Source organism: Drosophila persimilis, unplaced genomic scaffold (assembly GCF_003286085.1).
Source record: "Drosophila persimilis strain 14011-0111.01,24,50 unplaced genomic scaffold, DperRS2 tig00000431-arrow-pilon, whole genome shotgun sequence".
Classification (NCBI taxonomy): domain Eukaryota; kingdom Metazoa; phylum Arthropoda; class Insecta; order Diptera; family Drosophilidae; genus Drosophila; species Drosophila persimilis.
Window position 1 is genome coordinate 2311638 of NW_020825312.1, and position 14136 is coordinate 2325773.

At 52.1% G+C, this 14136-nt stretch overlaps 1 protein-coding gene across 1 annotated transcript; it reads left to right on the forward strand.

The window, feature by feature from the left end:
* Positions 1-902: 902 nt before the first annotated feature.
* Positions 903-10118, forward strand: LOC6596179 (paired box protein Pax-1). The gene is made up of 6 exons (XM_026989665.1): positions 903-1407; positions 4853-5116; positions 7414-7554; positions 8747-9190; positions 9256-9440; positions 9664-10118. Exons 1-6 carry the CDS (start codon positions 1134-1136, stop codon positions 10045-10047), a joined length of 1692 nt encoding a protein of 563 aa, XP_026845466.1. The 5' UTR covers positions 903-1133; the 3' UTR covers positions 10048-10118.
* The last annotated feature ends 4018 nt before the right edge of the window (positions 10119-14136 follow it).

Consider the following 14136-nt stretch of genomic DNA (forward strand, 5'->3'; position numbering starts at 1 on the left):
CTCCAGAGCTCAGGGACTGACTGGGGGAGGTAGTGGGGTGGCTGCGGACAAGTAAATCAATTAGTCGGGACACCACACCCCCCTCCACCCTGGTGGCTCCAACTGCCACTGCAATTGCAGCAGCATCTCCCTCTCTCTCTCTCTCTCTCTGTTTCGCTTCCTTTGCAGAGTTGTGCGCAGGCTTTTACTGCTCTCTCTCTCGCTCTGTCTCTGTCTCTCTCTTGCAAGGAGGATTGAGTGGACAACACGCTAATCGGTTACGTTTCTGTTACTCTGACTGGTTGGCCAGAGCTGCGCGAATTCATTGGTTTTCCTCCGGCCTTGCCATCAATGTCCACCCTAATGCACTTTTTGCATGGGCTGTACGGCACAGGCCGCAAATACCGTTAGGTCAGTAAACGATGGCACTGCAAAAAATCGTATTTCTCAATTAAAGGGCAACGCAACCGGTCGCGCCTTTGGGGCGGAGAGTTTGACAAATAACAATGCACCAGAACCCGAATGTCGGGCTAATTAATTATTGAACTTTTACAACAGCGTTTGTGTCTGCCTGCCTGCCTGCATAGTTTATGCTCAAAGATAGCACTCACTCCGCAAAGCGCTCAAACGCGCACTCTCACTCTCACTCGCACTCGCAGTCGCACTCACACTCAAACGCCGCCACTGTAGCCACTGTATCCACTGTGTATCCCGTTTCGAATGCTCGCTTGCTCAGCTCAGTGCTCAACCACAACCACAAGCAAACCAGAATACAGCCCCACAACAGCCCCCGCCCGCCGACCAGCTGCAGGTCGGCTGCCCCTCTCCGCCCTCACCCGGACAGGCGCAGGGGCAAGCAAAGTAAGTCTCGGCTGGGGCCTGGCCACAGCTTGTTCACAATCCCAGTCGGCGTGAGTGAGCGCGCGTCGGCGACGGTTCCGGTTCGCGTTTCGATCGTGTTTTTTTTTTCGGAGAACCCCGACGACGACCGACACGGTGACGAGTGCTGCGAGGCCGTCGGAAAAACAGTTTTTCTAATTTCCCATTGGCTTCCCGACTGGAGATGCCACCTGCTGCTGCCTGACGTGTAGGTAGACGACGGCCAGCCTTCCAGACAGCTCTTCCCCCTCGACCATACAGTTCTGACGCGGGGAATGGCTACAACAGTGACCAGCACAACTCCAGTCCCAACGAGGACTCCCACAAAAGGTGCCACTGCGGTTGCCACTTGCACCGCCATCACAGCCCCAGCCGTGCCGCCCAGAGGCCCGGAATCTCCGGGAGCCATTATGCCGACGGCCAGTGCGGCACCCGGTGTCTCCCTAGCCATGACAGCGGTCCCAATGCCGTCGCACGTCCATCTTCTGCCCGGAAGCGGTGGCCAGCCGTCGGCAATGACGCCCGTTTCGCCCACAGCCGCGCCCACAGGTGAGTGGTAAGGTGGTGAGGTGGTTAGATGGTGTTGGGGATCGTGCACCCCTTCAGAGTCCCCTCTCCTCCGCGTTGCACGCTCCATGGCACTGTGAATTTGGGTGAAATTCCGTGAAGTGACAGGGATACGGGGGCCCCAGCAAACAGAAACAGAAACAGTTTAAGACAAAGAGCAGCCCCAGCCCCAGCCACAGCCACAGCCACAGCTTCAGCCACTAGGCAAATGCCTGCTGGAAAGTGCAATGATTTGGAAATTTCACAACAGCATCGCAGCGGCAGCCACAATAAGTTCGAGTATATACATATATACAAGATATATACATATATAAACATACTCAACGGACAGGAGACACAACTGGCAACTGTTTTGGTCTTTCGCACATCAGTGGCAATTTGCTTTGCACAAGTATGGGTTGTCAAATAAAATTAGTTCATGTCGCGGCGGCCATCGAGGGGCCACTCACAGTCCGCAGACCGGGATGAGACGGTCGCCGGCGGGGACGGGGTGGGGGGGGGGGGCATGGTGCGAGCAGCGGGCCAAAGCTTTGACTTGTCTCTAGAAGGTGTTGGAAGTTGCACAATAAATAAATAATTATAAAAGAGCTCAGGAACGGGGGCAGCGAGACACAGAGAAAGGCAGAGAGGGAGAGAGTGGCAAAGCAGCATGGGACGCACACACACACACACACACACAACGGAGGCACCAACGTAGCAGCCGGAGCCCAGGGACAGGGACAGGGAGGGGGCATCGGTGCATGGACGGGTACATGGGTACATGGGTACATGGCATACATTGAAGTTTAAGCATAGGGCAGAAACCATACTTAGGGCTCTCAGGTTACGTGGTGCGTGTATTCGCATTATTCTTAGAAAGCCAAGCGTATAAAAGGTGTGCACGATGATTTTCGAAGAGTGGAGGAGAGTGCCCCGGAGGAGTCACCTCAGAAATTGAGTGGAGAGTGCAGTCATATGTATGTCCCCCGGGATCGTTATGTTACGTTATGTTGTGCTCCAACTAAAACGTTGGGGGTATATAGATCCATCTGCATCTATATCAGAGCGATAGAACATGGAATAGATGTTCAATTATCCTTCAGACAGGCACATGTCGAAAACACATGTCGAAAACTGTACTGATGATGTACGACTTTCCTCAGTTTATCACAGATTGACAATCGTATGGCCTATCGAGAAATGATCATGGTTGTCGATAGCTAGCATCTTTTTTTATATCAGACCAGTGGGTCTTCTGCACACTCATTTCGCTCGTGCGCCTACCCCCGACTCACTCGCTTCGCTCGCTCGCGCCTTTATGAGTAAAATATCGGATGAAGACAAGGACGAACGACCCAAAACTTGTTTATATAATAGAGAGAGCGACATTCATTCCTTTAGAAATATATTATTTACAAGATATAATATTATTAGGTATGATTAACCCCCATTTCGTAAAGGATCTTATATTTAAATGAACTAGAGTAAGTTCGAGCTTTACCTATTTCGATTTCCATTCCTTCAAACCGGTCCATGATATTATTTTCCCGATCTACTCAGAAAAATATCAACCTAAAGGCCCAAAGGCACGATAACCATTTATTTGGTATACGATTTTATAGGGAAAAGAATTATACCAAGTTCGAGGTGCCATATTCCGCAGCAGATTCCATTCAGCGTAGGGAAATGCTCTAAGATCGCCATAGAGCGCATAGATCGGATCGGCAATAAAAACCAGAAGCCTTAGACGACGAGTAATGCGCTGCGCGCGACAAACAAGATCAGCGAGCACCAGGCGAGGCGCGGGGCCCGGCGATGAGCAGGAGGATGGGGCCTGGGGCCTGGGGGGCATGCACTTGGATGGAGATGGAGATGGGAGCCACGCATAAAAAAAGCGAGCCACCACTTTAATTTATATGCAGTGCCGGGAGGGAGCTGCGCAAAAACCTACCGGTAGCAATAAATCAAACTATCAATTGAATTCCGAGGCGATCATCACTTGTGGGGAGCGCGATTCGTTCCCGATGCACGATGCCCGTTTCCGAACCCGATCCCGAACGGCATTGGCATCGGCATCGGCATCGGCATCGCTTCTTGTTATAAGTCGCACGGTGACGTGCCAGTGCGTCGTGCGGTGGCAACATCTGGAGCGTCTCCGGGGGGAGATTCTGCACGGGAGGACGAGGACGAGGACGGCAGTTCCCGCGATTTTAAGCCGCTTTTGCAATTGACTGAGGCGCGTCGGGGCAGTCGGAGCTGTCGCATTGCCACTAACGTAGTAAATCATCGGTCGATCCTGCTCCCAGTCCCAGTCCCAGTCGGACCTGGTCTCGTTGACATCCAGCTGCTGCTGCTGCTGCTTCTGGAGCGCGGCATAAATCAAGCATAGCCAAAGCCATAGCCGCAACCACAACAATTGGTGCAACATGCGAATGCAACAAATTGTCCCCCGTAGAAACTGGCGGCTGGAACTAAGCGTACGAGCAAGTGGGGTCGCCGCATCTGCATGGGCTTAATTAGTGCAGGAGCACTGCCATTGCCAGATCGGAGCGGCCCAATCGGTCGAAGAAAGAGCATACCAGGCGGCTGGAACTTGCCACGGCTGGAACTTGCAACTGCAGCAACTGCAGCAACTGACGACTGGCGACTCTCTGTGGCCACACAGGGAGGTGGATCGCTCCAAAAAAGAGGTGTTAAAATGTGTGCAGTTCTCGCGATCAGATAAAATGTCAAAACGAACATAAAAGCTTCTACATCTGAGGAATGGCCAATTGCTGGCAGCACAGTGACAGGCGATCCGATCCCCGATCCGGGTCCAATCCAAGAGGACCGACCGGCAACAAATTGCCAGCGTCTGCAGAACGTCAGGAATTCCATAAATTCCGACTGCAATCGGCAGTGGCCGTCGATGTCGATTCTGCCACTGATTCCGCTGCAGTGGCATCAGTAGCAGCAGCAGCAGCAGCAGCATGAGCAGCAGCCGGTCCACTAATGGACCACACCGCGTCCATTATGCCCATAAACGCTGACACTTCCGCCAGCGTCCGGCTGTCCGCGGTGACCATCTCTCCAGCTCCAGCTCCAGCTACAGCTCCAGCTCTGACTTTGAGTCGAACCTTGGCTTTGGCTTTGACGTCGTCGATCAACCCAGCAAGCCGAAATTTGTCCAACCATCTCATTGTCTCATCGCCCGATACCACATCACAGCCTTCAGGCTACAGGCTACAGGCTTCAGGCCTCTCGACTGTCGCTCGTTGATCGCGCTACAAATTTCTTGGTGTTTCTGTGTCACGCGCGGAATGCCGGCAACAGCTTCGTTTAAATTCCAATTGACATTTAATGATTTTCGACCTCCCCCCTTCTCGCTCTCTCTCTCTCTCTCTCTGTTCGATCTCTTCGAGTATATCCCTTTCCGTACTTATTTCTTTTGGTTTCCTTCCAATTGCAGCCCTCACACAGCCGCACAGCCTCAGCCCATCCGCGCCAATGATGGCCCAAGGAACACCACCCGCTCCCACGATGGGCGGACTCTTCTGCGGAGGAAACGGAAACGCACCTGCGACGGCGACGGCGACGGCGACGGCCACCGCCACCAATCTCAATGCCTTGGCCTCCCAGCATCGCCTGCTTGAATTGTCCCGCTTCGGACTGCGCGGATACGACCTGGCCCAGCACATGCTCTCCCAGCAAGGAGCCGTCTCCAAGCTGCTAGGTAAGCAAGGGGCAAAGGGGATGGGATGGCAAGGCCTAGCCAATGCAATCAACGGAGTCATCCGGGTCCGATTTGGCATAACCGATTTGGCGGAACCACAAAACACGCGCCCCAAATGCAATTGCCATGTGTCCCGCCGCATTAGCGCCCCAAGCGTTCCAATCGATTTGCTTGGGCTCCGTTGTTGGGGTCACGTATACACGACAAATCGATTGGCCATCGCCTTACCCCCAGTTGCACCTGGCCAGGGGCAGACCACCACCACTACACCACACAGCACCACACCACACAGCACACCACACTCGACTCCCACCCCACCCCACCCCACCCTCTACTCTACTCTATCGATATCCACAATCAGAACTAGGGCCCCGAGTCTTCAGCAGCCGCACACCTGTTGCCACCTGAGAGTGCGACACTTGACCATGTCATTTTCAATTTGCCACCGAGTTGTGCACTCCAAATGGCTCATACATATATTTTCGAAAACCCTCAAATTAACAGAGCCCATGCCTCTCAAGGGGGAACTTGATATCTCGATAAATGAACTTGAGGTTCTCTAAATGCAGATTCCGAACCAACATGAAGATAGATCAATTAGGAAAACTGCTGCAGATATTACAGATTTATGTGCTATGAAGATTTTCTAAAATTTATAATGACTCAGAATCTTAGACAAGCTATTCGACAAAACTGATCACAGAAGGATACAAATAGAAGCGAATTTCGTTCTTCTTTTGTAGTAGGTCGCCGATATAGCCCCGAAATATTAGATGATAATGCCATAAGTCTATCAGGAAGTCTATCGAAAGACTATCGAAAGAATATACTCCCATTTCTTATTATAAAAGTATTTGTCAGCCCATAGGAGTGCTCATCATCATTCCTTCATCCAGTTCAAACCCCTGCGCCCATCAGCAAGATATCGAATCAAGGGATCCTCTCACTAATCTCATCTTTTTGTTCCCAGCTATACAAAAAATGATCAACCATTTGGCCGATGAAGCCTTGTTTTAGTGATTCTTCCCTCTAAGTGGCAAAAATACTGTGAAAATGGATTTTCATATTCCTGGAGAATATTTTTAAGAACAATTAAACCATTTTCAAGGTTATTTTATTGGTGCTTTACTAGAAGGCAGCCCTCTGATACATAAAGTTAGCTGGAGATCCCAAAATAGGCATGGGCTCTGAAGGTTCGATATGCTATACAATCCATAAAACTATTATTTAGCGAATTAATAATCCCTGAAATAGCGAAATTCCATCTGAGATTCTAACCTGACAGGGGCATTATCATCCACTACCATTGACTGTGCCACAACGTGGTGTGATGAATGAATCGGCGGCCCATTCACAAATATTCATTAGCGTGGCCTCAAATCGCACCGTCCAATCTATACACACATACATACATATGTACATAGGTAGATATGTATGTAAATTTGCGGGTGCGAGTCACTTCCATTTTGGCCAATTCAAATTGTGCAAATAATTTCCGTTTTGTGCAATAAGCCATGTACTTGTGCCTACACTGAAAGAAAGCAACGGAAACCAGTTGTTGCTCTAGCCACATGAGTTTTTCGAATGGAAATACTGGTTCCCCTTGTTCCCCTTCCAGCACCGCAGCCCCCCTCTCAGCGAACCCATTGATCTATGGAGTCTGTCTAGAAGAGTTTTCTCCGGGTGTAGTTTCGCTGCTCAATTTACAAGATAAACGCGCGCGCCTGTCAACCGCTTCCGACGAATTATCATTTGAGCTGCGACGAGGCTGTGACTGAATCCGAGTCTGAATCTGAATCTGACTCTGACTCTGAGTTGGAGTCCGATTCCGATTCCGAGAGTCTGAGAGCTTGTGGCGCTGATGTTTGTCAAATATTCAAATTAGCGCTCTGTTGAATGATAATGGCTGGCGGCTGGCGGCTCCCGGTCCGGGCCCGTCCCGTCCCGTCCCGCTCCCCGGCTTAATTGTCTAGTTAGTTAGTGGCAGTGGGGCAGGGCAGGGCGGGGCAGGGCAGGGCAAACAGGTAGCTCGAACCCATAGTGGCACACAATGCAATGCTGCCGGAGGGCTTTTGACCCGCTCGACTCGAAACGCCCACACGGGAAGAGAGCTGCTGAACAATGTGAAAATTATGCGAGTCGCACAATGCGCTAATGCCCCTAGCGTTATTTCGGGCGAGAGAAAATGATTAGAATGGGGTTATACAACCCCAGTGGAGGTCGGAGGTCGGAGGTTGGAGGTTTGTCGGAGATCGGACACACTCTTATAATATGGCATATAATCTCTATCTTTTCAGGCACCCTGCGACCACCCGGCCTCATCGGCGGCTCCAAGCCCAAGGTGGCCACCCCAACGGTTGTCTCCAAGATCGAGCAGTACAAGCGCGAGAATCCAACGATTTTCGCGTGGGAAATACGCGAGAGACTGATCAGCGAAGGTAAGTCAGATTCGGATGCGGAACAATAGGGCCAGATGATCGGGAGTCCTTCCCCCTGCCACCTGCGCCCTGCGCCCTGCGCCCTGCCCTCTGCTCCCTGCTTCCTGCTCCCAGGGCGGGACACAATGAGAGTAGCTGAGCTAATTAACTGACAGGGAACCCCCGAAAGCGAAATTGCACAACAAATGACAACGGTCGCGACAAGAGTAGTCGTCGTCGTCGTCGTCGTCGTCTTGTGTTGTGTGCGTCCTGGTCTGAATGTGGATCTGGCTTTGGCTTTGGCTTTGGGTTTGTCTCTGGCTATGGCTCTGGTTCTTGCTGTGGCTTTGGCTGTGGCTTTGGGCGGGCAGTGCAGGTTTACGCGCTTCTTCAGCAGAGATGGGGAGACTGACAGAACCAGAAGCAGTTGGAATAGCAGCAGCAGCCGCAGCCGCAGCAGCAGAAGATCAGCCATCAGGCATCGATCGGGCCATCGGTCTGGATTGATGTGTTTATGGTGCTCGTAATGCGAATGCTTTGCGATTTATCCGCGATCGGATAGCCCCCGTTTCAAGTCCAGTCCCGAGCGAGGCTCATTTAATGTTGTAAGAATATACTGTTTCAGTGGCGTAGATTTAGATTTATCGATTGGCTAATTTATGAACATCCGTTCCGTTCCGATCCGTTCCGAAGACGGGAGTGGAGTCTGTGCTGCCGGGAGCCCCATCGATGCCGATTGATATGTAAATGTGCTCACATTTGTGTCACTCATTTCGGGGTCCAGTCCGGTCCGTCTGCAAGGGAACGATAATCAGAATGGTAGCCAGGGAGTCCACTAACCAACCAGCCACCAGAAGCCACTAACCAGCAAAGCAGCAAAGCAGCAGAGCCAGCAACCAGTTGACGGCAGTTGACAGTCGCCTGTGGGCAGTGGACATAGGCAGTCAGTTCAAATCGCTCGGGGCAATGAATCGTTCCGATAGCCATCTCTCACATGAGACGCACGAACACACAGGCGGAACTGGCGCTGGCACTGGCACTGGCGCTGGAGCTGGAGCTGGAGCTGGACCTCGGATCAGAGGCAGATTCGAATCGCGAATGGCCCTCTCATTACAGTCAATCTTGGGCTCATTTGTTCGGGGTCATGAGCGGGTCATGACGTACAGCATCCGGTGTGCAGTCCACATAATGCTCTCATCCTCCTCTCCCACAGGTGTCTGCACGAATGCCACCGCCCCGTCGGTGAGCAGCATCAATCGCATTCTGCGCAACCGCGCCGCCGAGCGGGCCGCGGCGGAGTTCGCCCGAGCCGCCAGCTACGGCTATGCCCTGCATCCCACGCACCCACATCCCTACACGAGCTTTCCCACGTGGCCCGGCCACCATCCGCTCTGGGGTGCTGTGCCCCTGCCCGCCGGCGGAGCCCTTCCCGGCAGCACTAGCTACGGCAGCGACGGCAATGCCAGCTCCAATGCCAACTCCCACACCACCAATAGCAACAACACCACCAACGGGAGTGCCTGTGGGGAGAGCAGTGCCGGCAGTGGACGGCTCTCCTTGCCGGCCCTCTCGCCGGAATCGGGTAGCAGGGAGAGCAGGAGCAGCCGCTCCCCGGAGGCGGATGCAGACGTGGATACAGACGCCAACCGTGTGATCGGTGAGTGGTAATAGTGTGATACGGGCTGTTGAGTCCCTGCTAAAAGAACCCACTCCCCTCGGCAGATATTGAGGGAGAGGACAGCGAGTCGCAGGACAGCGATCAGCCCAAGTTCCGCCGCAACCGCACAACCTTCAGCCCGGAGCAGCTGGACGAACTGGAGAAGGAGTTCGAAAAGTCGCACTATCCGTGCGTGAGCACCCGCGAAAAGCTGGCTGGCAGGACCGCGCTGAGCGAGGCGCGGGTGCAGGTGAGTGCGAGTCGGCCTCTGATTCGGATACGGATTCGGATTCGGTCTCCGTATCCGTATCCGTTTCGGTTTCGGTTTGTGGCCTCTGAAATATATGTACCGTCATTGCCTACTAACCACATCGATTCAGAAGCGAACACACAGACACAGCCCCCACTCTTTCTTTATCAACTAACAAATTGTCTCTCCGTCGATTGATCAATTAGGTTTGGTTTTCCAACAGACGAGCGAAATGGCGGCGCCACCAACGGGTCAACTTGCTCAAGCAGCGCGACTCGACATCGACCTCAACATCGCCAACGCCAACGTCAACGCCTGCTGGAGGTCCACCTCCAGTTGCATCGACGCCCGAGCCTGGTCCTCAGAAGCCGCTGGAGCATCACGCGTATCCGGGCCATCGCCATCTCTACAACACCAGCCACATCAGCAGCAGCAGCAGCAGCAACACCACCACCACCTCCACAACCTGCAGCAACAGCAGCAGTTCCCACAACAACAGCAACATCAACAACAACAACTTCGTCCTCGAGGTGGAAGCAACGCGGGAAGCGGCACCGGCACCTCCTGCCTCACCCACAGCATCAGCTCCATTATCAATGGGCGGTGAGAACAGTGCGTTCCGTACCCTGCCCATGCCAATCCCCATGCCCATGCCCATGCCCATGCCCATGCCCATACACATGCCCATGTCGATGTCGATGCACATGCCGATGCCCATTCCCCAGGCCTCGGCGGCGGCCTTCGCTCTCAACTTTGCTCGCCAGTACATAGCCAAGTACATGGCCACGCCGCAGATGAATCCGATTGGCCTGGATCTGGATACAGAGGAGCAGGAGGAGGAGATCAACGTGGAGCACGACGCAGAGGGAGGCGCAGAGGAGACGGCATAGAGCTACTACTACTACACATACATATTTACCCATCCTACAGAGTGATGATCTATTGGGGCCATAGGAGGCAGGGCTCTGTCAGGCAGTGTCCGTTTCCTATCGCTTTCAATGGAGAATATTTAGTGCAATTTTATTTTTTTTTTTTCAATTTTTTTACTTAATTTATTCAGTTTTTACGAGTATCTCTAACCGCGTGCTGAGTACAAATAAAACCGAACCGAATCTATACAATACGATGACATGCGTGCGATAAATTCTCACGAGTTTCGTATAATTGGTTGGGAATTCAGAAGATGACACCCTTCGTCACTGAAGGGAGAGGAGATCAGAGAGAGAGGGAGAGAGAGAGAGTCAGAGGGGAGCCCGGGGGCACAACGCGCATTCGAAAATAACTCAAGTGGACAAATCTGACAATTTTGTGGCTACCAAAAGCATTGAGCAGAGCAGAGGCATCGAGACAGACACCAAGACAGTGGCACAGGCACAGAGGAACAGAGGCACAGGCTCCAGCTCAAACTCGAGTACCTGGCATCTTCTTCGAAGCGAGCGAGCGACTGACCGACCAACCGACCGACTGACCGACCCATCTGAGGCTTCATCTGAGGCTGGAGCTGGAGCTGGGCCTGGAGCCGGAGCCGGAGCCGGGTGATTAATGTGGCTTTAATTACATGCGCTGAGAAGTCGTCGCCGTCCTCGTTTTTGTCGTCAATGTGTATGCTCGGATGGATCACTATAATTATATAGATGGCCGAATTAAATTTTAATTTAACGCCTGTCAAATCAGAAAACCACTTCTATAATCGTTCGCTTAACAGTGTTCGATCCCGATCCCCAGCAAAAGCAGCAGCAGCAACACCACCACCACCACCACCACACAATATCCACACTCGCTGTCCGATCGATCGACTCTCAATACTGAAGGGAAGCTGAAAGAATCAATCGAACGAACCCTGCGCCAGCCACCATTATTGATTGTAATGAGCCACCGAAGGCGTCAACTCCAGCGTCGATTTCGATGCGTGATGATGAAAGAAATACGCCAGCCTGCCTGCCCGCCCGCCTGCCTGCCTGCCAAGAGAATGCAAAACAATTAAAACCCCATACCTGGGGCTTTTGATGAGTCGTCGAAACAGTGTACATTGTACTCTATACGTGGAGGGAGCCCCCATCCACAGCCACGGCATCGAGGAGGGAGCCCGCCCGTCAGTGGCCGCATGGAGTGGCTTTCACTTGGATTGCTTTTGTGGCAAAAGCAGCTCTGGCGCTTTGTGCAGCTTCTGATCTCGGTTTTGAATAGACGAGCATCCTCCTGAGAGTCGTCGGCGATACTATTAGAACTCTGAAAATTAACAATTGGGTTAAACGATTTAATGATTTTCCACTATAGGAAATATAAATTATACTTTTTTGATTCCCATCAACTCCATTCCCTTTTCCATTCATATTGTCTTATACATATGCCTGATTCTCTGCAAAGTAGTTTCTCAGCCCAAAAGACTATCTGGTTTTTGCGCAGACCCTTCTTTTTACTTGAATCGAAGCCGTGCAGATCGGATTACTATATCAAATGGCTGTTATAAAGACGATAGGTCAAACACAAGTACGTATTTGTTAGAAGAACGTTTTTGTTTTCTTTTAAAGATGCATTACAAAAGTACAAAATTGTAGTTTAGGTCCAGTACGAACTTAGCTTTCTTGATTTCCTGTGCAAAATGTGTAAAAATTCAATAAAGAATACGAATTTCCTTCTTCTTTAGCTTCCTTTGTTTATATATTGCACATATTTAGTAAGAACATGTTTAATTTTGAGTGTAAATACTTTATAAGAATGCAAATCGAAAGTCGTTGAATGGGGACTGGGCTGGGGCTGGGGCTGGGGCTGGGGCTGGGGCTGGGGCTGGGGCTGGGGCTGGGGCTGCACATCATCGAAGGAGAGAGAGAAAGAGAGAGAGGCCTAGCAGCATCCTTGCCGGAGCGGAGCTGTACCTGTTAATTGCCAAAGGCGTTAGTATTAAGTGGTTTTCGTGCTTATTATAAATATCTCTTAATTTTCGCCATCCCCACACTGTGGAGCTGTGAGTGTGTGAGTGGCAAAATCTTGAAATGGCAATCACCGACAGAAGCAGTCGCAGTCGCAGTCTTGGGACCAATACCAATCCCAGAGCCAGAGCCAGTGCCAGAGCCAGATCCAGAGACAGGGCCAAAGGCAGCCAAGTGGACAACCAACGTCTTTGCAGTCGCAGTCGCAGTCGTTGCTATCCCTGTCGTCTGCTTTGTTGTCATTATGTTGTGTTATTTGGCACGATTTGTTAAGCTAAGGAGAGACCTCAACCTCTGCTTCTGCCTCTGCCTCTGTTTCGCCTTGTGTCTCTTCCCTGAGACTGAGACTGGGACTGGAACTGGGACTTCTTGGCCCAGAGCTGTGCGCGGTTGCATGATGCTGCGGATCGATTGGGCTTGAATCGATCAGCGACCGACCAGCGGCAACGGAATGGCAAAAGCGTCTTCAGTAGCGATCACTACATGGCATAGGACCAGAGCCGACCGAGCCCCTCTCTACCTCCGCCTCCTCACTGCTGTGATAGATGCCGCCTTCCTCCTCTGGTCCTGGTCCACTGGCACTGGGTGCAAGAGCGGGAGCCAGGCTGGCGTCGGACCGCGCAGCATATAATTGTCGCATGCAAGATCGCGGCCATCGACATCGACCGGCAGCAGCGGTGACACCGACACCCAGCTCCGAGGAGGACATGAAAGGTAACGCATTGCTGCGGCGACGGGAATAAGTAATTCACTTAACGCTTTAATATCGCTGATAAATGCAGAGCAATCTGCTCCCTCCAGCTCCAGCTCCGGCCGAATACATTTCCACTTAATTGGTGCAATTTCCAGCGATTTTTATTTTATTCGCATGCGTCTCTCATTCGGAGACGGAGACGCAAATCCCCATCCCGATCCCGATCCCGAGCCTGCCTGGGCAGACTTTGTGGCTGCGGCGTGCGAACATATCGAAGCCGCGGCGAACTGGCAGCAGCCGCTCATTTGCATAAATTCAAATTCATTTGCACGAAAATGAGAATCGAGCATTGTTTTGCACGTGTTGACATGTTTAGGAACAGAGTGGAAAGGGTCCGCGTCCACCGACACCGACACCGACTGACTATCCTGACCGGATGCTCTGCCCAAACGATGATGAAGTGTGCATCCTCTGTAGTCGGAGATCGACCCATCCACCATCCACCATTCAGCAGCGACGAGCGACCAGCGACCAGCGACCAACGAAGAGCAAGAACCATCGACTTCTATGCGAGTTTAATGCAAGCCCAGGCCTATAATTTGATCGTATCCACACAATAACTCAGGGCATACCGATCCCGGCCGCTGAGCAAAAGTGCAAAATGCCCAGTGGCGCTGGTCGACTGTCTGGGGCGGGGCGGAGCTCGGGCCAGAGCAGTGACAGAGCCGATAATGGATGCGCAGCAATGCCATTTCTGGCAGTTGGGAGTGCACTTCGGCTCCTGATAAGACCACCAACGGCAGCAGGACCACAGGAACCTTGGGTCTCAGTAGTTGTTGAAAGCGTTGAGCGAGTGCGCAGCCGTGCCCGCCCGGCTCACTTAGCGGGCATGCTCCATAACTCAAAAGGAGGAACCTGGAACCTGGAACTGGCAACCTGGAGCCGTGGAACGCTGGAACCCAACATCTGGGGAGTGTGTGCTGGATCGATCGGATTACCCGGCAGGCTTTTCAATTCAACACATCCTCCAATTATCCAATACCTACATGTGTGTTGTGTGTTGTGTGTGTGT

Coding starts and splice junctions, on each gene's coding strand:
- LOC6596179 (XM_026989665.1), top strand. CDS start 1,134: ATGGCTACAACAGTGACCAGCACAACTCCAGTCCCAACGAGGACTCCC. Junction 5,117..7,413: donor AGCCGTCTCCAAGCTGCTAG/GTAAGCAAGGGG, acceptor CTATCTTTTCAG/GCACCCTGCGACCACCCGGC. Junction 9,191..9,255: donor AGACGCCAACCGTGTGATCG/GTGAGTGGTAAT, acceptor TCCCCTCGGCAG/ATATTGAGGGAGAGGACAGC.